The following is a 25858-nucleotide window of genomic DNA, read 5'->3' on the forward strand; positions in this document are numbered from 1 at the left end:
GGCTGGATGGCTGGATGGATGGATGGATGATAGGCACTGTAGCAAAGACAGACTCTACTATTTCTACTGTAGTTGTTTACTTTAAGGATCTCCCTCTGTAACACCACGACATTGAGGAGGATCTCCCTCTGTAACACCACGTCATTGAGGAGGATCTCCCTCTGTAACACCACGTCATTGAGGAGGATCTCCCTCTGTAACACCACGTCATTGAGGAGGATCTCCCTCTGTAACACCACGTCATTGAGGAGGATCTCCCTCTGTAACACCACGTCATTGAGGAGGATCTCCCTCTGTAACACCACGTCATTGAGGAGGAACTCCCTCTGTAACACCACGTCATTGAGGAGGATCTCCCTCTGTAACACCACGTCATTGAGGAGGAACTCCCCTCTGTAACACCACGTCATTGAGGAGGAACTCCCTCTGTAACACCACGTCATTGAGGAGGATCTCCCTCTGTAACACCACGTCATTGAGGAGGATCTCCCTCTGTAACACCACGTCATTGAGGAGGATCTCCTCTGTAACACCACGTCATTGAGGAGGATCTCCCTCTGTAACACCACGTCATTGAGGAGGATCTCCCTCTGTAACACCACGTCATTGAGGAGGATCTCCCTCTGTAACACCACGTCATTGAGGAGGATCTCCCTCTGTAACACCACGTCATTGAGGAGGATCTCCCTCTGTAACACCACGTCATTGAGGAGGATCTCCCTCTGTAACACCACGTCATTGAGGAGGATCTCCCTCTGTAACACCACGTCATTGAGGAGGATCTCCCTCTGTAACACCACGTCATTGAGGAGGATCTCCCTCTGTAACACCACGTCATTGAGGAGGATCTCCCTCTGTAACACCACGTCATTGAGGAGGAACTCCCTCTGTAACACCACGTCATTGAGGAGGATCTCCCTCTGTAACACCACGTCATTGAGGAGGATCTCCCTCTGTAACACCACGTCATTGAGGAGGATCTCCCTCTGTAACACCACGTCATTGAGGAGGAACTCCCTCTGTAACACCACGTCATTGAGGAGGAACTCCCTCTGTAACACCACGTCATTGAGGAGGAACTCCCTCTGTAACACCACGTCATTGAGGAGGATCTCCCTCTGTAACACCACGTCATTGAGGAGGATCTCCCTCTGTAACACCACGTCATTGAGGAGGAACTCCCTCTGTAACACCACGTCATTGAGGAGGAACTCCCTCTGTAACACCACGTCATTGAGGAGGAACTCCCTCTGTAACACCACGTCATTGAGGAGGATCTCCCTCTGTAACACCACGTCATTGAGGAGGATCTCCCTCTGTAACACCACGTCATTGAGGAGGAACTCCCTCTGTAACACCACGTCATTGAGGAGGATCTCCCTCTGTAACACCACGTCATTGAGGAGGATCTCCCTCTGTAACACCACGTCATTGAGGAGGATTTCCCTCTGTAACACCACGTCATTGAGGAGGATCTCCCTCTGTAACACCACATCATTGAGGAGGATCTCCCTCTGTAACACCACGTCATTGAGGAGGAACTGAGTAACTAAAGTTTACATGAGTTGATTGCGTAATAGAGGTTGAGTCCCAAATGGCACCCTATTCCCTATATAGTGCACTACTTTTGACCAGAGCTGTATGGGTCCTGATGATTCAAAGTAGTGCACTATATAGGGACTATGACTACTAGGACCACCTGACTGACTGCTGGTAGAACCTGACCTCCTTCCACCACTATGGGGCGCTCTACAGTAGGACTAAAGCTTTGTAGAATGCTGCACATGGTAAATACACTGATGGTGTTTTAATACGCTGATGATGTTTTAATACGCTGATGATGTTTTAATACGCTGATGATGTTTTAATACGCTGATGATGTTTTAATACGCTGATGATGTTTTAATACACTGATGATGTTTTAATACACTGATGATGTTTTAATACACTGATGATGTTTTAATACACTGATTATGTTTTAAAGCACTGATGATGTTTTAATACACTGATGATGTTTTGATACACTGATGATGTTTTAATACACTGATGTTTTAATACACTGATGATGTTTTGATACACTGATGATGTTTTAAAACACTGATGATGCTTTAATACACTGATGATGTTTTGATACACTGATGATGTTTTGATACACTGATGATGTTTTAAAACACAGATGATGTTTTAATACACTGATTATGTTTTAAAGCACTGATGATGTTTTAATACACTGATGATGTTTTGATACACTGATGATGTTTTAATACACTGATGTTTTAATACACTGATGATGTTTTGATACACTGATGATGTTTTAATACACTGATGATGTTTTGATACACTGATGATGTTTTGATACACTGATGATGTTTTAAAACACTGATGATGTTTTAATACACTGATGATGTTTTGATACACTGATGATGTTTTGATACACTGATGAGGTATTTGATATGATGTGGACGGATACAGACGTTTTCCTGGTGTTGGTTGTAGTTGGCTTAATTAGTCTCCAATGATAACATGGTTTTAGTTGTTTAATTATGTTTTGTTTTGGAACCTGCTTTTCCTCTTAGTTTTCAAAAGGACAGTTGAAAATCATCACAAAATGTTATGTTTTCATGTTTGTAATAATGATCTTTGGTGTGGAGACGGTGAAATCATTCTGTTGTTTTCATTAATTTAGTCTGTGTTTAGTGAGTTTAACCTTGCAGGAATGGCAAGTGTCCTGTGTTTAGTGAGTTTAACCTTGCAGGAATGGCAAGTGTCCTGTGTTTAGTGAGTTTAACCTTGCAGGAATGGCAAGTGTCCTGTGTTTAGTGAGTTTAACCTTGCAGGAATGGCAAGTGTCCTGTGTTTAGTGAGTTTAACCTTGCAGGAATGGCAAGTGTCCTGTGTTTAGTGAGTTTAACCTTGCAGGAATGGCAAGTGTCATCATGGGGTTTGACTAATAACCGTCTTGATTTAGCTACCATTCATGTGGTTGAATCTGTGATTGCTTAGTTCATAGTTTATAACAATTACATTTATTTGTTGAATCACATTGAGTTAATTTGATGTTTCATCTGTGTACATTTTTATGATTCAAAAGCAGATGGACTGTGGAGTCTTTTTTTGAGAAATGAAATACTGTCACTTGACTTCAGGTACCCAGGATGATCAATGACAGCAGGACAAACAGAATGACTATAGCTTCTGTACTTTCACAGGTCCTTTCAGGTGCTGTTAGCATTGAGTTACTCTTCAAATAAGATGTACATCAATCATGATCATGTTTTTCAATCACTTCACCGTGAGGACTTCTTTCTATTCTAATCTGAACCCGTAGCATCCTCATCCTGGGGAATATGGTAGTCCTGTGTGAGACTTTAGCAACACTGCCATCCAGTCTAATCTGAACCCGTAGCATCCTTATCCTGGGGAATATGGTAGTCCTGTGTGAGACTTTAGCAACACTGCCATCCAGTCTAATCTGAACCCGTAGCATCCTTATCCTGGGGAATATGGTAGTCCTGTGTGAGACTTTAGCAACACTGCCATGCAGTTTGTCCCCTGTAGCTATCAGTTGATAGAGCATGGCGCTTGCAACACCCGGGTTGTGGGTTCGATTCCCACGGGGGGGGGCAGTATGGAAAATGTATGCACTCACTAACTGTAAGTCGCTCTGGATAAGAGCGTCTGCTAAATGACTAAAAAAATGTCATACAATCATCACAGTCTGAAGTGTATAGTCCCAAGCTTGGTCCGACACAGGAACTGGATGTTTATTCTGTTTTACTATAAAACACTAACACATATTTACTGTTCTGGGTTGAATTCGGTTTGACTGTTCATGATTCCATGTCAACATGACTACACCAGAACCAATAAAGTTTATTTTGATTCCTTTTCTCAGAATCTTTCCTGTCATTTCAAATGGGTTAGTTTCACCTTCTACTGGTGTTGTGCACATCTGTTGTTGAGCGAAACACTGAGCTTCAATCTCTTCATCTGAGCTCATTAACTAATCTCTAATGTCTCCCATTTATGAAATGGATGGTTGTAAAAAAAATGTTTGCAGCAGACTGCTTGGCATGGCAACAACAAGTATTCCAAGTCACGAGCCTCTGAGGATAAATTAGGCAACTTGGAGGCTCCAACGAAAGGGAAAAGAACCCTGGACACCCTCTCCCAAACTCTACGACTTCCGGTTTACCCACTGTGGTATCTACGACGTCCGGTTTACCCACTGTGGTATCTACGACTTCCGGTTTACCCACTGTGGTATCTACGACGTCCGGTTTACCCACTGTGGTATCTACGACGTCCGGTTTACCCACTGTGGTATCTACGACTTCCGGTTTACCCACTGTGGTATCTACGACTTCCGGTTTACCCACTGTGGTATCTACGACGTCCGGTTTACCCACTGTGGTATCTACGACGTCCGGTTTACCCACTGTGGTATCTACGACGTCCGGTTTACCCACTGTGGTATCTCAGCGTCCGGTTTACCCACTGTGGTATCTACGACGTCCGGTTTACCCACTGTGGTATCTACGACGTCCGGTTTACCCACTGTGGTATCTACGACGTCCGGTTTACCCACTGTGGTATCTACGACGTCCGGTTTACCCACTGTGGTATCTACGACGTCCGGTTTACCCACTGTGGTATCTACGACGTCCGGTTTACCCACTGTGGTATCTACGACGTCCGGTTTACCCCACTGTGGTATCTACGACGTCCGGTTTACCCACTGTGGTATCTACGACGTCCGGTTTACCCACTGTGGTATCTACGACGTCCGGTTTACCCACTGTGGTATCTACGACGTCCGGTTTACCCACTGTGGTATCACTGTCTCCAGGATCGGGCTCTTAAGTCACCTCCTTATTGTTTACATTCATGGCTAGTCCAATATGGCTGCCTGAATCCAACATGGTGCACTCTTATACTGTCCGGGTGGAACTGGCACAAGTATATATATTTTTTAAATCATTTCTACCCTGGATTTGCTGTATATGTTGACTTGGTGACATTATGGGGTGGATGCAACCACACATTTGTATTTGTATTTATTATGGATCCCCATTAGCTGCTGAAACAAATATTTGTTGGTCTGGTGTGATGAATAAGGAGCATCCAGATGCTGCACTTGATGAATTTATGAAATTGCTTCTTCCAATTATTGATAAACATGCACCTGTTAGGATACTGACTGTTAGAACTGTTACGGCTCCGTGGATTGATGAGGAATTGAAAAACTGTCTGGTTGAAAGAGACGGGGCAAAAGGAGTGGCTAATAAGTCTGGCTGCACATCTGACTGGTTGACTTACTGCAAATAGAGAAATCATGTGACTAAACTCAACAAAAAGAAGAAGAAACTGTATTATGAAGCCAAGATCAATGATGTAAAGAATGATGGGGGAAAAAATATTGGAGTACTTTAACTGAAATTATGGGTAGAAAGACAAATTCAACTCCATCTTTCATCGAATCAGATGGCTTATTCATCACAAAACCATTTGATGTTGCCAATTATTTTAATGATTACTTCATTGGCAAAGTGGGCAAACTTAGGCAGGAGATGCCAACAATGAACAGTGAGCCATTGTATTCATGCATAAAAAATAAAATAATGAAAGAAGTTTGAATTTTGTAAAGTTAGTGTGGGAGAGGTGGAACATTTTTGTTATCGATCAATAATGACAAACCTCCTGGCATTGACAACTTAGATGGAAAGCTACTGAGGATGGTAGCTGACTCTATAGCCACTCCTATCTGTCATATCTTTAATCTGAGCCTAGAGGAAAGTCTTTGTCCTCAGGCCTGGAGGGAAGCTGAAGTCATTCCGCTACCCAAGAATGGTAAAGCAGCCTTTACTGATTCTAACAGTAGACCTATCAGCTTGCTGCCAGCTCTTAGCAAACTGTTGGAAAACATTGGGTTTGACCAAATACAATGCTATTTCTCTGTAAACAAATTAACAACAGACTTTCAGCATGCTTATAGAGAAGGGCACTCAACATGTACTGCACTGACACAAATTACTGATGATTGGTTGAAAAATATTATTGATATTAAGAAGATTGTGGGAGCTGTACTGTTAGATTTCAGTGCAGCCTTTGATATTATTGACCATAACCTGTTGTTGAGAAAACGTATGTGTTATGGCTTTTCAACCTTGGCCATATCGTGGATTCAGAGATATCTATCTAATAGAACTCAAAGAGTTTTCTTTAATGGAAGCTTCTCTAATGTCACCGTTCCATCTCATATTGCTCAAATAAACAGCAAACCTGGTTTCAAAAAACAGATAAAGCAGCACCTCACGACACAACACCTCTCCCCTATTTGACCTAGAAAATGTGTGTGTATGTATTGATATGTAGACTACATTTACATTTACATTTTAGTCATTTAGCAGACGCTCTTATCCAGAGCGACTTACAGGAGCAATTAGGGTTAAGTGCCTTGCTCAAGGGCACATTTACGTCATTTAGCAGACGCTCTTATCCAGAGCGACTCACCAATTGGTGCGTTCACCCTATAGCCAGTGGGATAATCACTTTACAATTTTTTTTTTTTTGGGGGGTAGAAGGATTACTTTATCCTATCCCAGGTATTCCTTAAAGAGGTGGGGTTTCAAATGTCTCCGGAAGGTGGTGAGTGACTCCGCTGTCCTGGCGTCGTGAGGGAGCTTGTTCCACCATTGGGGTGCCAGAGCAGCGAACAGTTTTGACTGGGCTGAGCGGGAACTATGCTTCCGCAGAGGAAGGGGAGCCAGCAGGCCAGAGGTGGATGAACGCAATGCCCTCGTTTGGGTGTAGGGACTGATCAGAGCCCGAAGGTACAGAGGTGCCGTTCCCCTCACTGCTCCATAGGCAAGCACCATGGTCTTGTAGCGGATGCGAGCTTCAACTGGAAGCCAGTGGAGTGTGCGGAGGAAGGGGGTGACGTGAGAGAACTTGGGAAGGTTGAACACCAGACGGGCTGCGGCATTCTGGATGAGTTGTAGGGGTTTAATGGCACAGGCAGGGAGGCCAGCCAACAGCGAGTTGCAGTAATCCAGACGGGGAGATGACAAGTGCCTGGATTAGGACCTGTGCCACTTCCTGTGTAAGGCAGGGTCGTACTCTCCGAATGTTGTAGAGCATGAACCTGCAGGGAGCGGGTCACCGCCTTGATGTTGGCGGAGAACGACAGGGTGTTGTCCAGGGTCACGCCTAGGGCTCTTCGCACTCTGGGAGGAGGACACAGCGGAGTTGTCAACCGTGATGGCGAGATCATGGAACGGGCAGTCCTTCCCCGGGAGGAAGAGCAGCTCCGTCTTGCCAGGGGTTCAGCTTGAGGTGGTGATCCGTCATCCATACTGATATGTCTGCCAGACATGCAGAGATGCGATTCGCCACCTGGTTATCAGAAGGGGGAAAGGAGAAGATTAGTTGTGTATCGTCAGCGTAACAATGATAGGAGAGGCCATGTGAGGATATGACAGAGCCAAGTGACTTGGTGTATAGGGAGAAAAGGAGAGGGCCTAGAACTGAGCCCTGGGGGACACCAGTGGTGAGAGCACGTGGTGCGGAGACAGCTTCTCGCCACGCCACTTGGTAGGAGCGACCGGTCAGGTAGGAAGATGCAATCCAGGAGTGAGCCGCGCCGGAGATGCCCAGCTCGGAGAGGGTGGAGAGGAGGATCTGATGGTTCACAGTATCAAAGGCAGCAGACAGGTCTAGAAGGACAAGAGCAGAGGAGAGAGAGTTAGCTTTAGCAGTGCGGAGAGCCTCCGTGACACAGAGAAGAGCAGTCTCAGTTGAATGACCAGTCCTGAAACCTGACTGGTTTGGATCAAGAAGGTCATTCTGAGAGAGATAGCAAGAGAGTTGGCTAAAGACGGCACGCTCAATAGTTTTGGAAAGAAAAGAAAGAAGGGATACTGGTCTGTAGTTGTTGACATCAGTGGGATCGAGTGTTGGTTTTTTTGAGAAGGGGAGCAACTCTCGCTCTCTTGAAGACGGAAGGGACATGGCCAGCGGTCAAGGATGAGTTGATCAGCGAGGTGAGGTAGGGGAGAAGGTCACCGGAGATGGTCTGGAGAAGAGAGGAGGGGATGGGGTCAAGCGGGCAGGTTGTTGGGCGGCCTGCAGTCACAAGTCGCAGGATTTTATCTGGAGAGAGAGGGGGAGAAAGAAGTCAAAGCATAGGGTAGGGCAGTGTGAGTAGGACCAGCAGTGTCATTAGACTTAACAAACGAGGATCGGATGTCGTCAACCTTCTTTTCAAAGTGGTTGACGAAGTCATCCACAGAGAGAGAGGAGGGGGGGCGGGGGGAGGATTCAGGAGGGAGGAAAATGTGGCAAAGAGCTTCCTAGGGTTAGAGGCAGATGCTTGGAATTTAGAGTGGTAGAAAGTGGCCTTGGCAGCAGAAACAGATGAAGAAAATGTAGAGAGGAGGGAGTGAAAAGATGCCAGGTCGGCAGGGAGTTTAGTTTTCTTCCATTTCCGCTCCGCTGCCCGGAGCTCTGTTCTGTGAGCTCGCAATGAGTCATCAAGCCACGGAGCTGGAGGGGGAGGACCGAGCCGGCCGGGAGGATAGGGGACACAGAGAGTCAAAGGATGCAGAAAGGGAGGAGAGGAGGGTTGAGGAGGCAGAATCAGGAGATTGGAGGGAGAAGGATTGAGCAGAGGGAAGAGATGATAGGATGGAAGAGGAGAGAGTAGTGGGAGAGAGAGAGCGAAGGTTGCGGCGGCGCATTACCATCTGTGTAGGGGCAGAGTGAGTAGTGTGGGAGGAGAGCGAGAGAGAAAAGGAAACAAAGTAGTGGTCGGAGACATGGAGGGGAGTTGCAGTGAGATTAGTAGAAGAGCAGCATCTAGTAAAGATGAGGTCAAGCGTGTTGCCTGCCTTGTGAGTAGGGGGGGACGGTGAGAGGGTGAGGTCAAAAGAGGAGAGAAGTGGAAAGAAGGAGGCAGAGAGAAATGAGTCAAATGTGGACATAGGGAGGTTGAAATCCCCCAAAACTGTGAGGGGTGAGCCATCCTCAGGAAAGGAACTTATCAAGGCGTCAAGCTCATTGATGAACTCTCCAAGGGAACCTGGAGGGCGATAGATGACAAGGATATTAAGCTTAAATGGGCTAGTGACTGTGACAGCATGGAATTCAAATGAGGAGATAGACAGATGGGTTAGGGGAAAAATTGAGAATGTCCACTTGGGAGAGATGAGGATTCCTGTGCCACCACCCCTCTGACAAGATGCTCTCGGGGTATGCGAGAACACATGGTCAGACGAGGAGAGAGCAGTAGGAGTAGCAATGTTTTCAGTGGTAATCCATGTTTCCGTCAGCGCCAGGAAGTCGAGGGACTGGAGATTAGCATAGGCTGGGATGAAGTCAGCTTTGTTGGCAGCAGAACGACAGTTCCAGAGGCTGCCTGAGACCTGGAACTCCAGGTGTGGGGTGCGTGCAGGGACCACCAGGTTAGAGAGGCAGCAGCCACGCGGTGTGGGGCGTTTGTGTAGCCTGTGCAGAGAGGAGAGAACAGGGATAGGCAGAGGCATAGTTGACAGGCTGTAGCAAATGGCTACAATAATGCAGAGGAGATCGGAATGAAATGCACTAAACATCTGGGAGAGTAGAGAGCAGGGCCTCCCTCACCAAAACTTCTACTTCTAACAACTATAATTGTTTCACTGAACCACCTGAACAAAAACTCTACCAACTTCCACCTTTAGAAATCAGAATTGTTGTGAACCACAGCGGTTCAATGTTTAAAGGAATAGACTCAACCCACTTTATTCAGCTAGCTAACTATGACACCATAGCTAACTAGCATGCTAGCATCCAAAAACACACAGTTTAGCACCAACACTTGCATCCAAAAACACACAGTTTAGCGCCAACACTTGGTCACAACAAACCACCAATAGTGTGTTAACACAAAGCAGATAATTCGTGTCCGTGTCTGTTGGCTAGCTAGCAATGGCCACTGTGTTGACCTTGTTTGAAGAACGGCTAGCTAGCTAGCTTCGTGCTACCCCCGGCACCGCCGAACAACAATGCCAACCCACAGTAACTAACCACAACAGCCCACGATGCCTAGCTATGACGCCATAGCTAACTAGCATGCTAGCATCCAATAACACACAGTTTAGCACCAATACTTGGTTACAACAAACCACCAAGAGTGTGTTAACACACTAAACAGATAATTCATGTCCGTGTCTAGTTTCTTTCGTAACGCAGCAAAAATTAAACTACGTGTGCCTTAAAAAAAAAGTATGTACAGTGGGGAAAAAAGTATTTAGTCAGCCACCAATTGTGCAAGTTCTCCCACTTAAAAAGATGAGAGAGGCCTGTAATTTTCATCATAGGTACACGTCAACTATGACAGACAAAATGAGGAAAAAAAATCCAGAAAATCACATTGTAGGATTTTTTATGAATTTATTTGCAAATTATGGTGGAAAATAAGTATTTGGTCAATAACAAAAGTTACTCAATACTTTGTTATATACCCTTTGTTGGCAATGACACAGGTCAAACTTTTTCTGTAAGTCTTCACAAGGTTTTCACACACTGTTGCTGGTATTTTGGCCCATTCCTCCATGCAGATCTCCTCTAGAGCAGTGATGTTTTGGGGCTGTCGCTGGGCAACACAGACTTTCAACTCCCTCCAAATATTTTCTATGGGGTTGAGATCTGGAGACTGGCTAGGCCACTCCAGGACCTTGAAATGCTTCTTACGAAGCCACTCCTTCGTTGCCCGGGCGGTGTGTTTGGGATCATTGTCATGCTGAAAGACCCAGCCACGTTTCATCTTCAATGCCCTTGCTGATGGAAGGAGGTTTTCACTCAAAATCTCACGATACATGGCCCCATTCAATCTTTCCTTTACACGGATCAGTCGTCCTGGTCCCTTTGCAGAAAAACAGCCCCAAAGCATGATGTTTCCACCCCCATGCTTCACAGTAGGTATGGTGTTCTTTGGATGCAACTCAGCATTCTTTGTCCTCCAAACACGACGAGTTGAGTTTTTACCAAAAAGTTCTATTTTGGTTTCATCTGACCATATGACATTCTCCCAATCCTCTTCTGGATCATCCAAATGCACTCTAGCAAACTTCAGACGGGCCTGGACATGTACTGGCTTAAGCAGGGGGACACGTCTGGCACTGCAGGATTTGAGTCCCTGGCGGCGTAGTGTGTTACTGATGGTAGGCTTTGTTACTTTGGTCCCAGCTCTCTGCAGGTCATTCACTAGGTCCCCCGTGTGGTTCTGGGATTTTTGCTCACCGTTCTTGTGATCATTTTGACCCCACAGGGTGAGATCTTGCGTGGAGCCCCAGATCGAGGGAGATTATCAGTGGTCTTGTATGTCTTCCATTTCCTAATAATTGCTCCCACAGTTGATTTCTTCAAACCAAGCTGCTTACCTATTGCAGATTTAGTCTTCCCAGCCTGGTGCAGGTCTACAATTTTGTTTCTGGTGTCCTTTGACAGCTCTTTGGTCTTGGCCATAGTGGAGTTTGGAGTGTGACTGTTTGAGGTTGTGGACAGGTGTCTTTTATACTGATAACAAGTTCAAACAGGTGCCATTAATACAGGTAACGAGTGGAGGACAGAGGAGCCTCTTAAAGAAGAAGTTACAGGTCTGTGAGAGCCAGAAATCTTGCTTGTTTGTAGGTGACCAAATACTTATTTTCCACCATAATTTGCAAATAAATTCATAAAAAATCCTACAATGTGATTTCCTGGATTTTTTTTTCTCAATTTGTCTGTCATAGTTGACGTGTACCTATGATGAAAATTACAGGCCTCTTTCATCTTTTTAAGTGGGAGAACTTGCACAATTGGTGGCTGACTAAATTATTTTTTCCCCCACTGTATGCACTGGAATAGTGAATGGAGGCTGTCCTTGAGCTGTTCTTGTCTATTAATGTTCTGTATTATGTCATGTTTCATGTTTTGTGCGGACCCCGGGAAGAGTAGCTGCTGATTTTGCAACAGCTAATGGTGATCCTAATAAAATACCAAAACTAACCATAAGGTTTATTTGTATCTGTTTTTTAAATCTTATTTTACTGCTTGCATCAGTTACCTGATGTGGAATATAGTTTCATGTAGTCATGACTCTATGTAGTACTGTGCGCCTCCCATAGTCTGTTCTTGACTTGGGTACTGTGAAGAGACCTCTGGTGGCATGTCTTGTGGGGTATACATGGGTGTCCAATCTGTGTGCCAGTAGTTCAAACAGACAGCTCGGTGCATTCAACATGTCAATACCTCTCACAAATACAAGTAGTGATGAAGTCAATCTTTCCTCCACTTTGAGCCAGGAGAGATTGACATGCATATTATTAATATTAGCTGTCCATGTACATCCAAGGGCCAGCCGTGCTGCCCTGTTCTGAGCCAATTACAATTTTCCTAAGTCCCTCTTTGTGGCACCTGACCACACGACTGAACAGTGGTCCAGGTGCGACAAAACTAGGGCCTGTAGGACCTGCCTTGTTGATAGTGCTGTTAAGAAGGTAGAGCAGCGCAGTATTATGGACAGACTTCTCCCCATCCTAGCTACTGTTGCATCAATATGTTTTGACCATGACAGTTTACAATCCAGGGTTACTCCAAGCAGTTTAGTCTCCTCAACTTGCTCAATTTCCACATTATTTATTACAAGATTTAGTTGAGGTTTAGGGTTTAGTGAATGATTTGACCCAAATACAATGCTTTTAGTTTGAAATATTTAGGACTAATTTATTCCTTGCCACCCATTCTGAAACTAACTGCAGCTCTTTGTTAAGTGTTGCTGTCATTTCAGTCGCTGTAGCAGCTGACGTGTATAGTGTTGAGTCATCCACATACATGGACACACTGGCAAAAAGAAAAGATTGAAAAAAGTAAGGGGCCTAAACAGCTGCCCTGGGGAATTCCTGATTCTACCTGGATTATGTTGCAGAGGCTTCCATTAAAGAACACCCTCTGTGTTCTGTTAGACAGGTTAACTCTTTATCCACAATATAGCAGGGGGTGAAAGCCATAACACATACGTTTTTCCAGCAAAAGACTATGATCTATAATGTCAAAAGCCGCACTGAAGTCTAACAAAACAGCCCCCACAATCTTTTTTATCATCAATTTCTCTCAGCCAATCATCAGTCATTTGTGTAAGTGCTGTGCTTGTTGAATGTCCTTCCCTATAAGCGTGCTGAAAGCCTGTTGTCAATTTGTTTTCTGTAAATAGCATTGTATCTGGTCAAACACAATTTTTTCCAAAAGTTTACGAAGGGTTGGTAACAGGCTGATTGGTCGGCCATTTGAGCCAATTAAGGGGGCTTTACTGTTCTCAGGTAGGGGAATAACCTTTGCTTCCCTTCAGGCCTGAGGGCACACCCTTTTTAGTAGGCTTAGATTGAAAATGATGACAAGCTCATAAGGCAGGTGTTCACCACACTGAACCAGCACACCTCTCCAATGCCATCCTGAATATCCCAGAACTGTCCTCAATAGGCCCACAGAGACACCAAGGAACTGGACTGCCACATGTCAGGAGGCCATTCAACAGGAGGCCATTCAACAGGAGGCCATTCAACAGGAGGCCATTCAACAGGAGGCCATTCAACAGCAGGCCATTCAACAGGAGGCCATTCAACAGCAGGTCATTCAACAGGAGGCCATTCAACAGGAGGCCATTCAACAGGAGGCCAAAATGCCAACTGGAAAGTGCTGGCGTGCATTGCCCTCATATGTACCGATGTTGCTACCACCCATGGCTGGCCAGCCCATGTGACACCTGAACTGGACTCGCATGTGAAGAATGAGCTCTCATGCTGTGGTGACTCATGTTGTGGTGACTCATGTTGTGGTGACTCATGCTGTGTTGACTCATGTTGTGGTGACTCATGTTGTGGTGACTCATGCTGTGGTGACTCATGTTGTGGTGACTCATGCTGTGGTGACTCATGTTGTGGTGACTCATGTTGTGGTGACTCATGTTGTGGTGACTCATGTTGTGGTCTGGGAAACTGTTCAGTAATCCCAAATAATATCCTATAAGGACATAATGCCATCTATGGCCAACAAGAGGTCCCTTAGGATGGCAAAACGTATGTATGTCATAGTGTGTGGTGGCTGGCGATTGACTGGGAGATAGTGGTCTTTTGTGCACCATGCTTGATTAGTTACACCTCCTCTGCAACCCCTTTACTGTCCATCAAAGCCCAGGGATCACCTTCAGATGTTTTTTGGAGCTGTGCTACGTCCCTCTTAACCAATGCTTCATAGTCATAGTCTGTGACCTCTAGGTAACCTGAGGTCACCCTCACAGGTTCTGTCTCCTCATCTCCTGCTGGGCCTGCCCCAGACCGTAATCACAGCCAACTACCCACAGTAAATATCAGCCAAATAATCATCCTACCTGACTTCCAAAGAAATATAAAGGAATATGTAGGATGTGACCAGCAGGACTTTTTTTTTTGCCACATTCAACATAGAAAACTCCAACCACAGGTCAATTAGTTGTTGGAAAGATCTAAGGTCTGTTTGTGACAGCCATTTCACGGACTCTTTTGTTGTTGTGATGGGATTTTCTTTTTTTTACTGACTCAGATCTCATCGACTTGTTCAGTCAAAAGAACAAATCTTTCGACACATTTCGTTCATTTGAGTCAGTAATGCCCAGAGCACGCAGGACCCCCTACCGGCGAACGATAAACTGAAAACTCAAAAGAGTTATGATTGACTGCTGTGAGGGTGTTAAGCACAATGTCAATACGTGAACTGCAGCCCCCCAAATTATTTGTTCTCCGGTTTGTTGAGCAGAGTCTGTGTATGTTTTGGTTCTATAAAGCTGTGACCATCATAACATTCAATAATCAATTCATTGCATTCATTCTTGCACCATCCGATCAATTATCAGTTCTAAGCATGTATTTTTCTTCTCTATGCTCATGATCTAGAGTCACGCATCGTGTGTACATGGTGACATCATTTTGAATAATGAATAGCTCCCTGTGTGTTTATGCTAGAGACTTACCCTTTCTAGTAGTGGCTGCAGTTCAATCCCCTTTTTCCACCGATATAAAGTTTGCATCTAACATGGGGCTTTTTCTACACATGAGAGGACCCGGCACAAGACAACAGTCACGAAATCGTGTGAGCTACAAACTAATACGTCACCAATACCGAAAGGGGGATACTGTCTCGAACACAACAGTGTCGGTTTGTTTGGCTCTAGGACATCCGCAAGCTTTATGGCAGTCTTCCGAACTCTTTATGGACATCCTCATTTTGAAGGGGTCTTCTCACAAAACCGACTGTCCAGACCGAACAGTTAGAGCTACAAACTAATGTGTCACCAATTTCAAAAGGGGAGACTCTCACAAACACAAAGGTGTCGGTTGTTCTGCTCTATGATACACCAGCTTCAGGGGAAAGGGGAACATTTGCCAAAAATAACGTGCCCAAACGTGGGTTTTCTTATATCTCTCAGATATAGGACAGACACTTCAGAACCTTGTTCCTTATTGTCATGACGGAGACCAGGCAGAGAATTATCCGGTTTAGTTATGTTCATTAACTCTTAAATCAGACAATTAACATGCAGTTAACCGAGCTACTATTTGCTAGTCCTCATTGCTAAGTTAGTCATATTAGCGTAGTTCCCTAGGTCAGTCACATCAGGTTATGAAGATGACACGCATAACCAATCAATTACGGGGATATCTATCAGACATCACTACATCTCCCCTTTTCTGAGAGAAATCAAAACTAGAATATCTTCTCTGCCAAATACAAATATTCACCCTGTGGACCGTTTCAATACAAACAATTTCTATATAACATCGACAATACACATAACTGTGTCAACTAGCACATTAGGGTATACAGCCCTTTGTCCGCATTATCATCAGGATTATTAAAGTGTCTCTGAACCTCAGTGGTAGTTTTACCTCTCGACCTCTGGAGGTCATACTCACCAGTGGTGGTGAGGCTGGCTGAGGTGGTGGTTCTGTTTAACACTGTTGTGGCTGAGTTTCGCATCCAGCACGTGGACCGTCGCTCAGCTTGCGCCGCAGCGTCATTTGCCTGCGCGTAATGGGGACTGGAGGTGGTATGAGCGAAATGGGGACTGGAGGTGGTATGAGCGAAATGGGGACTGGAGGTGGTATGAGCGTAATGGGGACTGGAGGTGGTATGAGCGTAATGGGGACTGGAGGTGGTATGAGCGTAATGGGGACTGGAGGTGGTATGAGCGTAATGGGGACTGGAGGTGGTATGAGCGAAATGGGGACTGGAGGTGGTATGAGCGAAATGGGGACTGGAGGTGGTATGAGCGTAATGGGGACTGGAGGTGGTATGAGCGTAATGGGGACTGGAGGTGGTATGAGCGTAATGGGGACTGGAGGTGGTGTGAGCGTAATGGGGACTGGAGGTGGTGTGAGCGAAATGGGGACTGGAGGTGGTATGAGCGTAATGGGGACTGGAGGTGGTATGAGCGTAATGGGGACTGGAGGTGGTATGAGCGAAATGGGGACTGGAGGTGGTATGAGCGTAATGGGGACTGGAGGTGGTATGAGCGTAATGGGGACTGGAGGTGGTATGAGCGTAATGGGGACTGGAGGTGGTATGAGCGAAATGGGGACTGGAGGTGGTATGAGCGTAATGGGGACTGGAGGTGGTATGAGCGTAATGGGGACTGGAGGTGGTATGAGCGAAATGGGGACTGGAGGTGGTATGAGCGTAATGGGGACTGGAGGTGGTATGAGCGAAATGGGGACTGGAGGTGGTGTGAGCGTAATGGGGACTGGAGGTGGTATGAGCGTAATGGGGACTGGAGGTGGTATGAGCGTAATGGGGACTGGAGGTGGTATGAGCGTAATGGGGACTGGAGGTGGTATGAGCGAAACTATGCTTCTTTCTGAACTCAGTGCAGACAAACTGAGTAGCGTTGTCGCTAACGAGCTCGGTAGGTATCCACCATCTTACAAACATACCTTTGAGGCGGGTGATGACCTGATGGCTAGTGGTAGTGGGCAGGCGAGCTATTTCTATGTCCTCAGAATAGTAGTCCACCACTATGAGGTATTTCTATGTCCTCAGAATAGTAGTCCACCACTATGAGATATTTCTATGTCCTCAGAATAGTAGTCCACCACTATGAGGTATTTCTATGTCCTCAGAATAGTAGTCCACCACTATGAGGTATTTCTATGTCCTCAGAATAGTAGTCCACCACTATGAGGTATTTCTATGTCCTCAGAATAGTAGTCCACCACTATGAGGTATTTCTATGTCCTCAGAATAGTAGTCCACCACTATGAGGTATTTCTATGTCCTCAGAATAGTAGTCCACCACTATGAGGTATTTCTATGTCCTCAGAATAGTAGTCCACCACTATGAGGTATTTATATGTCCTCAGAATAGTAGTCCACCACTATGAGGTATTTCTATGTCCTCAGAATAGTAGTCCACCACTATGAGGTATTTCTATGTCCTCAGAATAGTAGTCCACCACTATGAGGTATTTCTATGTCCTCAGAATAGTCGTCCACCACTATGAGGTATTTCTATGTCCTCAGAATAGTCGTCCACCACTATGAGGTATTTCTATGTCCTCAGAATAGTCGTCCACCACTATGAGGTATTTCTTACCCTCTAGCTGACACAGGTCCGCTGCGATCTTCTGCCACGGACCCTTAGGTAAAGGTGTCATGACAAGTGCTTCTCTCTTTTGAGTTGGTTTGTTCTCTGTAGAGAACCTTTATGAGATCACTTTTCTCGCGATGTGGGCGCTGATGCCCGGCCACCACACCGACATCTTGGCTCTTTCTCTGCACTTTGTCAGCCCCCCATGTGACCTTCGTGTATCTGTTGTAGAACTTCTTCTCTCTGTGAAGCTTGGATGACAATCCTGTCTTGATATAGCACAAGTCCGTCCCGCTCTGATAAATCAAATCAAATCAAATGTTATTTGTCACATGCACCGAATACAACAGGTGTAGACCTTGGCGTGAAATGCTTACTTCTTGCGCTCTCGCTGTGTGGTATCCCTGTAGGGAGTAGGGTAGCTGCGCCGTTCTCTGAGGCCAGCCTTTTCGGATGTAGCCCATGACCATTTCGAGATCTGCATTGTTGCATGTCACCTCTCTGATGTCATCCAGCCTGTGAGCAGACACTGGTCGGCTCTCCCCAACAGCTTCCACAGCTTTGACTTCTTCTTCTTCTGTGTCTGTGGGTTTCATGAGCAGTCCAGGTCGTACGTGTTGATCAATGGAAGGAGTGGCTTATGGTCTGTCTGTAAAACAAAGCTGTCCATGCGCTGCAGGTAGCGGGCAAATCGTTCACATGCCCATACACCTGCCAGGCACACAGCTCAGTGATGGGGTGTAGCACTGATGACAGGCCCGGCAAGAATTTGCCCAAGTAGCTCACCAGTCCCAGCATTTGGCGAAGCTCAGCGATGTTTGTTGGACTGGGCATCTCGGAGACGGCTTTCACTTTGCTGTCATCCGGCTTTATCCCATCCACTCCGATCACATGACCGAAGTACCGGATCTCCGACTTCCCAAAGTGGTACTTGACTTTGTTCAGCTTTAGTCCTGACTCTTTGATAGTCTGTAGTGCTTTGCTCAGATTCCTGTCGTGTTCTTCCTTGTTTGCACCATAGATCAGTATGTCATCCTTCACGACGACAGTGCCCTCATGTCCTCTCAGGAGCTTTCTCATCTCCCTCTAAAAGACCTCTGGCACACTGGTTATTCCAAAAGGAAGGTGCTTGAAGCAGAATCTCCCCACAGGAGTGATGAAAGTCGTCCATTTTCTGCAGCTGGATTCACGCGGTACCTGCCAAAAACCTGCTAGACGCATCGAGTGTGGAGAAGACTCTTGCCCCGGATAGCTTTGGTGCTATATCCTGCAAGGTGGGTAAGATTAACCCGTTTCACTGCTTGGTTGAGTCGTTTTAACCTCAGCTAGCTCATCAGCTAGTTTAAAGGAGGCTGTTTACATCAGCTAGTTTAACCTCTACTGGATGGGGTGTCCCGAAATCGGGACAGTTGTTTCTCAATACAGATAATGTGACTACAATGACTTTGTAAACAAAAGCACATTTTCACGGACATATAAATGTCTTATATGGGCAGAAAGCTTCAATTATTGTTCATCTAACTGCAGTGTCCAATTTACTGTAGGTATTACAGCTAAAACATACCATGCTATTGTTTGAGGATAGTGCACAACAACAAAACACTTTTATCACGGCAACTGGTTTGATTCATTCATCTCTGAAGATGATGTACTTACATTCAGTAATCTTGCTCTGATTTGTCATCCTGAGGGTCCCAGAGATAAAATATAGCATAGTTTTGTTTGATAAAATCCATTTTTATATCTTAACACGATCCATGTTGTATGCACGAACCATGTTGTATTCCCACTCGTTCAACTTGCAAAGAAAGAAATCTGTGAAAATCGAAAGCTAAAACTTGTTTCAGCCAGTCAAGAAAGGTTCCTATTTATTCCTCAGACACTCTAGAAGGTAACCAGCCTTTGCTTCATCATTCTGCATTAGGTATATCCGATACAGAAACAATTTTAGCCACGACATCATTACGCGCCGATGAGACGGGTGGTGTTCACTTGATTGACCACCTATTGTTTTGAAACACAGCTAGCTAGATAGCCAATGAGCAGGGCTTTACAGGAGTATGAGGTGGTCCTTTGTCTGAGGAAAAGCCTGTGTATTCAGCACGCGCACAACACTGTTTTGGTTACTACATCATTCTTACTGGTTGGTAGGTGATCAAATATTTATGTCATGCAATAAAATGCAAATTAATTACTTAAAAATCATACAATGTGATTTTCTGGATTTTTGTTTTAGATTCCGTCTCTCACAGTTGAAGTGTACCTATGATAAAAATTACAGACCTCTACATAAAATACACATTGGCTATACATTGTGGGTCTATATATATATATATTGTGATGTCACGAGAGGCTGTGTCCTGGAGGGACGTTACATCCCCCTGAGATGGCTGCAAACCCAGACAGCTATGGCTCCATCTGCTGGTATGGTCGGGAACTCCAACCCTCTATGGCCAATCTTCCCACGCAGCTGAAACCAATCAGGAGCTGATGAGCTGAAGGTTTGTTGAAGGGAAGAGACACGGTCTCCAACCTGGGCTCTCTGGAGGACAAGAGTGCTGCACGTCCACTTCCATGAGGAATATAAGGATTTGGAGATACTTACCTTTGGGAAATACTCACCTTTGGATATATGCACCTGTGGAAATACGTGTGGGACATTTGGAAGGACGTTTTGCTGGGTTGGCCACTAGCTGCAACGTGGAATACAGTAAGACTGGGGAAAAGTTATTTGAGCGAGGGAGAGTTATGATTTTGGATGTGGAAGAGACATCCCTGAACTGTTAACCCTTAAAGAGCCACCAGAGAACAGAATTGTGTTATACTTTCGTTAGTTTCCCAAGACCTTTAATAAAATCCTTGTTTTGGTTGAACCTGGTCTCCTTGCACTACTTGAGCAATCCCGCTGAAAGCTGTGTAGCCTCTCGTGACATCACAGATGGTGGAGAATACGGGCACGCTCAAGCGTTAATAGTGCATGTCAGAGGAGGATACCGAAGGTTTGATCACCCAGTTTTCCAAGTTGGCCGTAGGCTCCCGCCCGACTGAAATGGAGGACATATTGAAAGCCCTTGTTGCTGGCCAGCACGCCCAGATGCAAGCAAACGTGGCTCTCTTGGAGGAGCAAAAGAAAGCCAACCTTCTGAAGGCAGAGGAATTGCAGTTGCAGAGACAGAGGGTTGTCCAAAATACCCGCCCAATAAAGGCAAGTGACTTTATATCTAAGATGGGAGCTACCGATGACATTGAGGCATACCTGCATGCATTTGAGGCCACGGCCACTAGGGAAGCCTGGCCCAAGCAACAGTGGGTTGGTCTGTTAGCCCCCTTTCTAACCGGGGAATCGCTGAATGCTGTCCGGGACCTGGGCCCTGACCAGGTTACTGACTATGATGCCCTGAAGTCTGAGATCCTCAGCAGATATGGACTCACAAAGTTTGGTATGGCCCAGCGCTTTCACAGCTGGACCTTCCAACCAGACCAACCTCCTCGGGCGCAGATGCATGAACTTGTCCGAATCGCAAGGAAATGGCTGGATCCGCAGAGGAATACAGCAGCGGCGGTGGTGGAGGCCGTTGTGGTGGATCGTTACCTACGCGCCCCTGCCTTATGAGGCAAAACGGTTCATCAGTCAACAGGCCTTGACCACGGCTGATCTGACCGTGGAAGCTGTGGAAAAGTACCAGGCCACAGCGGAGATGCTGAATGCTTCCCGAAAAGACCCCAGGAGTGCGGCCCCACCACAAATGGGAAGAACCCGTCCAAAGGACCCCAAGGTCTCGAACCCAGCCACGTCAGGACTTATCCCGGCTCCAGGGGGAGCCAGAAACCAGGCGGGGCCAAGAAGAGTACACCAGGAGGGGGAAACTTCGACAGTGTTACCGGTGTGGGGAGATGGGACATATCTCCTGGCAGTGTGGGAAACCAGCCGATGAACCTATGCCCACTGCGGAGTCCTCCAGCTCAGCACCCACACACCGTGTTGCCTCGCTCTTGGGAGTCGTAGATGGCGGCCCAGATCGACCCCCCACCTGCCCGGTAACTGTGAATCACCATGATGTGGAGGCCTTACTGGATTCTGGTAGCCGGGCCACCCTGGTGCGTAAGGATTTGGTGGGCCCAACGTGTCTGACCCCGGGGAAAGTCCTCCCAGTTTCCTGTGTCCATGGGGACACCAGAGAATACCCCATTACTGAACTTACAATGACCAGCACACGGGGAACCATACACACGACGGCGGGGTGGTTGATTCCCTCCCCGTCCCTGTCCTAATTGGACGAGACTGCCCAGCCTTTTACCCACTCTGGAGAGAGTCTCAGGAGAGGATAACCCGAGTACCTCGGAAACGGAGAGGCAAGACTCATCCTGGGAAGGCTCCGGTGCAATCCTCCGAGTTACTCACTCCCGCCCCGGGCTCTGATAGGGATGGCAGGTGCCCAGACCGACACCGAGACTGGTCCGGATACGGGAGAAGAGAACGCAGCCCAGGAAAGTGCTCCGTTCTCCAGTGAAGAAGACGTCCCAGGCACCCAAGAGCTTCCCCCTCTCACAGGCCAGTATGGTACGGCTCAATTACAAGATCCTACTCTTGCAAATGCCTTAAGAAATGTGCAGGTATTAGAAGGTGTAGTGTTAGGTGATAAGACAACCCCTACTTACCCCCATTTCGCAGTAAACCGGGGGTTAGTATATCAGATAGTCAAGAAAAATGAGGAAGTGCATGAACAGCTCCTCGTGCCACAGCCCTATCGGGCCACAGTACTCAACCTAGCCCACACACACCCGCTAGGGGCCCACTTGGGGGTAGAGAAGACTAAGGAAAGAATCATGCAACGTTTCTTTTGGCCAGGAGTACACAAAGAGATAGAGAACTACTGCCGTAGTTGCCCTGAGTGTCAGCAGGTTGCGCCAAAGCCCACATATAGAAACCCGCTCATTCCCTTGCCCATTATCGAAACTCCTTTTGAGAGGATTGGATTAGACATAGTCGGGCCCTTACCGAAAAGTGCCAGGGGACATCAATACATTCTGGTCATTCTGGACTATGCGTCCCGGTACCCGGAGGCCATTCCGCTGAGGAAGGCTACATCCAGACAAATCGCCAAGGAGCTGTTCCGTCTCTCAACTAGTCTGGGAATCCCAAAAGAGATATTGACAGACCAAGGGACTCCGTTCATGTCCAGGGTGATGAAAGAACTCTGTGCTTTACTGAAAATCAAACAGCTGAGAACCTCGGTCTACCACCCCCAGACAGATGGCCTAGTCGAACGTTTTAACAAAACACTAAAATCCATGCTGCGGAAAGCGGTAGGGGAAGATGGGCGCAACTGGGATCAGCTGTTACCATACATATTATTTGCGGTGAGAGAGGTACCTCAGTCTTCTACTGGTTTTTCACCCTTTGAGCTCTTGCTTTCCTACAGACCCAGAGGACTGCTCGACATCGCCAAGGAGGCCTGGGAGGAGCAGCCATGCCAACAGCGGACACTGATCGACCATGTAGGGGCTATGAGGGAGAGAATGAAGGCCATCTATCCCATGATGCGGGAACACCTGGAGGCCAGTCAGCGGCAACAGCAAGCCTCCTACAACAGATCTGCTCAACCCAGGGAGTTTAAGCCGGGGGACAGAGTGCTGGTCCTGGTGCCAACCGTTGAGTGCAAATTCCTGGCAACCTGGCAAGGACCATATGAGGTCATTGAACGCATGGGAGAAAGAATGTCTGGCTGTAGTCTGGGCCCTGGAGTCCCTTCGGTTCTATCTCCTGGGCCGACGTTTCATGGTGGTATCTGATCACGCCCCTCTGCAGTGGATGGCCAAGAACAAGGAATCAAACAGTAGAGTAACCAGATGGTTTTTGAGCTTGCAACCGTTTAACTTTTCTGTTGTCCACAGGGCTGGCAAGCACCACGGCAATGCGGACGCCCTCTCCCGGCGTGATGCCTTCTTCGCTGCCTTTACCCCGACGAGGACGTCGGTCCCGAGGAGGGGGATGTGTGATGTCACGAGAGGCTGTGTCCTGGAGGGACGTTACATCCCCCTGAGATGGCTGCAAACCCAGACAGCTATGGCTCCATCTGCTGGTATGGTCGGGAACTCCAACCCTCTATGGCCAATCTTCCCACGCAGCTGAAACCAATCAGGAGCTGATGAGCTGAAGGTTTGTTGGAGGGAAGAGACACGGTCTCCAACCTGGGCTCTCTGGAGGACAAGAGTGCTGCACGTCCACTTCCATGAGGAATATAAGGATTTGGAGATACTTACCTTTGGGAAATACTCACCTTTGGATATATGCACCTGTGGAAATACGTGTGGGACATTTGGAAGGACGTTTTGCTGGGTTGGCCACTAGCTGCAACGTGGAATACAGTAAGACTGGGGAAAAGTTATTTGAGCGAGGGAGAGTTATGATTTTGGATGTGGAAGAGACATCCCTGAACTGTTAACCCTTAAAGAGCCACCAGAGAACAGAATTGTGTTATACTTTCGTTAGTTTCCCAAGACCTTTAATAAAATCCTTGTTTTGGTTGAACCTGGTCTCCTTGCACTACTTGAGCAATCCCCGCTGAAAGCTGTGTAGCCTCTCGTGACATCACAAATATATATATATATATATATATATATATATATATATATATATATATATATATATATATATATATATAAAAGCCAGTGGGGGCTGGTGACGGGAGGACGGCCAACAACAATGGCCGGAATGGAGTGAATGGAACAGCACCAAACAGACGAAAACCATGTGCTTGATACCATCCCACTCACCCCACCCCGGCCACCACTACGAGCCGTCCTCCCCATCCCACTCACCCCACCCCGGCCACCACTACGAGCCGTCCTCCCCATCCCACTCACCCCCACCCCGGCCACCACTACGAGCCGTCCTCCCCATCCCACTCACCCCACCCCGGCCACCACTACGAGCCGTCCTCCCCATCCCACTCACCCCACCCCGGCCACCACTACGAGCCGTCCTCCCCTCACCAGCCTTATTTACCATTGGTACACACACTTCACCACAGTGATTGTGTTGCCCCTACTCTATATAATATATATGTTTATAGATATGTGTTGTTTATTTGATGTATTGATGCAGGGCTCATCTGTAAAAGTATTCTTACTGAATTGTTTTATTTATTCAGGCCGACCCCTGCTGCTGTCTCTGGCTCCACTGCTCCCCCCGCCCGGCCATCTAGAGGTGTGAAGAGGCCAGCCCAGAAGATGATGTGGAGCCACTTCCACCAACATTTTGACCGAAAAGGCAGCCAGGACCTCAGCTGGACATGACTGGAAAGTACAGCCCCTTCATCTTCACCCCTCTACTCCTGCCACCAGTGGTGTTCACCTGCCAAAATACATTACTGCTGACATGAATGTGCCTCAGGGCCAAAAGAGCACAGCAGGGAGGCATCATTGTATTTGTATTTGTATTTATTATGGATCCCCATTATGGATCCCCATTAGCTGTAACATTACAATACATTCACAGATTTCACAACACACTGTGTGCCATCAGGCCCCTACTCCACCACTACAACATATCTACAACACTAAATCCATGTGTACGTGTGTGTATAGTGCGTATGTTATCGTGTGTGTGTATGCGTGTGTCTGTGTCTATGTTTGTGTTGCTTCACAGTCCCCGCTGTTCCATAAGGTATATGAATACATAACATTTAGTATGAAGTCACCCAGGTGTCACAAGAAATCTCCCATCCACTACTAGTTCTCTTACCCTTTACAGCAGAACGAGACTGCTATGGGACTTGGCAATCTTGTGTAGAGGACTGTGGGTGTTCTAAAGACTGGAATTGTAAATAGTGTGTAAATATATTTGTATATTTTTTTAATTGTCACTTTGTGTGTGGTTTGTGGTGTGTTCACTTACGACATTAGATCAGTGTTGGCTGCTAACTTGACCCTTATCTTAAATAGTTCACTTCTGTGTTGGGAGGCATTGGATCAGCATTCTCCTGTTAGTATATTTTATGTAGGGAAGATAATGATCCATCATGTACGACGTTCCTGGGAGTGTGTAAACTTGTATTTGTTATTACCATAGCATGTTTGTATGTTCTCTATAGATACAGTGAGGGAAAAAAGTATTTGATCCCCTGCTGATTTTGTACGTGGACAGGTGTCTTTTATACAGGTAACAAAATGAGATTAGGAGCTCCTGATCTCAGCTCGTTACCTGTATAAAAGACACCTGGG

The 25858-nt window shown here is 46.5% G+C and overlaps 1 protein-coding gene across 1 annotated transcript; it reads left to right on the top strand.

The window, feature by feature from the left end:
- The first annotated feature begins 16080 nt into the window (after window positions 1–16080).
- Window positions 16081–18098, top strand: LOC123492622 (loricrin-like). The gene is made up of 3 exons (XM_045225352.1): window positions 16081–16951; window positions 17741–17839; window positions 18043–18098. Exons 1-3 carry the CDS (start codon window positions 16081–16083, stop codon window positions 18096–18098), a joined length of 1026 nt encoding a protein of 341 aa, XP_045081287.1.
- The last annotated feature ends 7760 nt before the right edge of the window (window positions 18099–25858 follow it).

Source organism: Coregonus clupeaformis, chromosome 15, assembly GCF_020615455.1.
Source record: "Coregonus clupeaformis isolate EN_2021a chromosome 15, ASM2061545v1, whole genome shotgun sequence".
Lineage (NCBI taxonomy): Eukaryota > Metazoa > Chordata > Actinopteri > Salmoniformes > Salmonidae > Coregonus > Coregonus clupeaformis.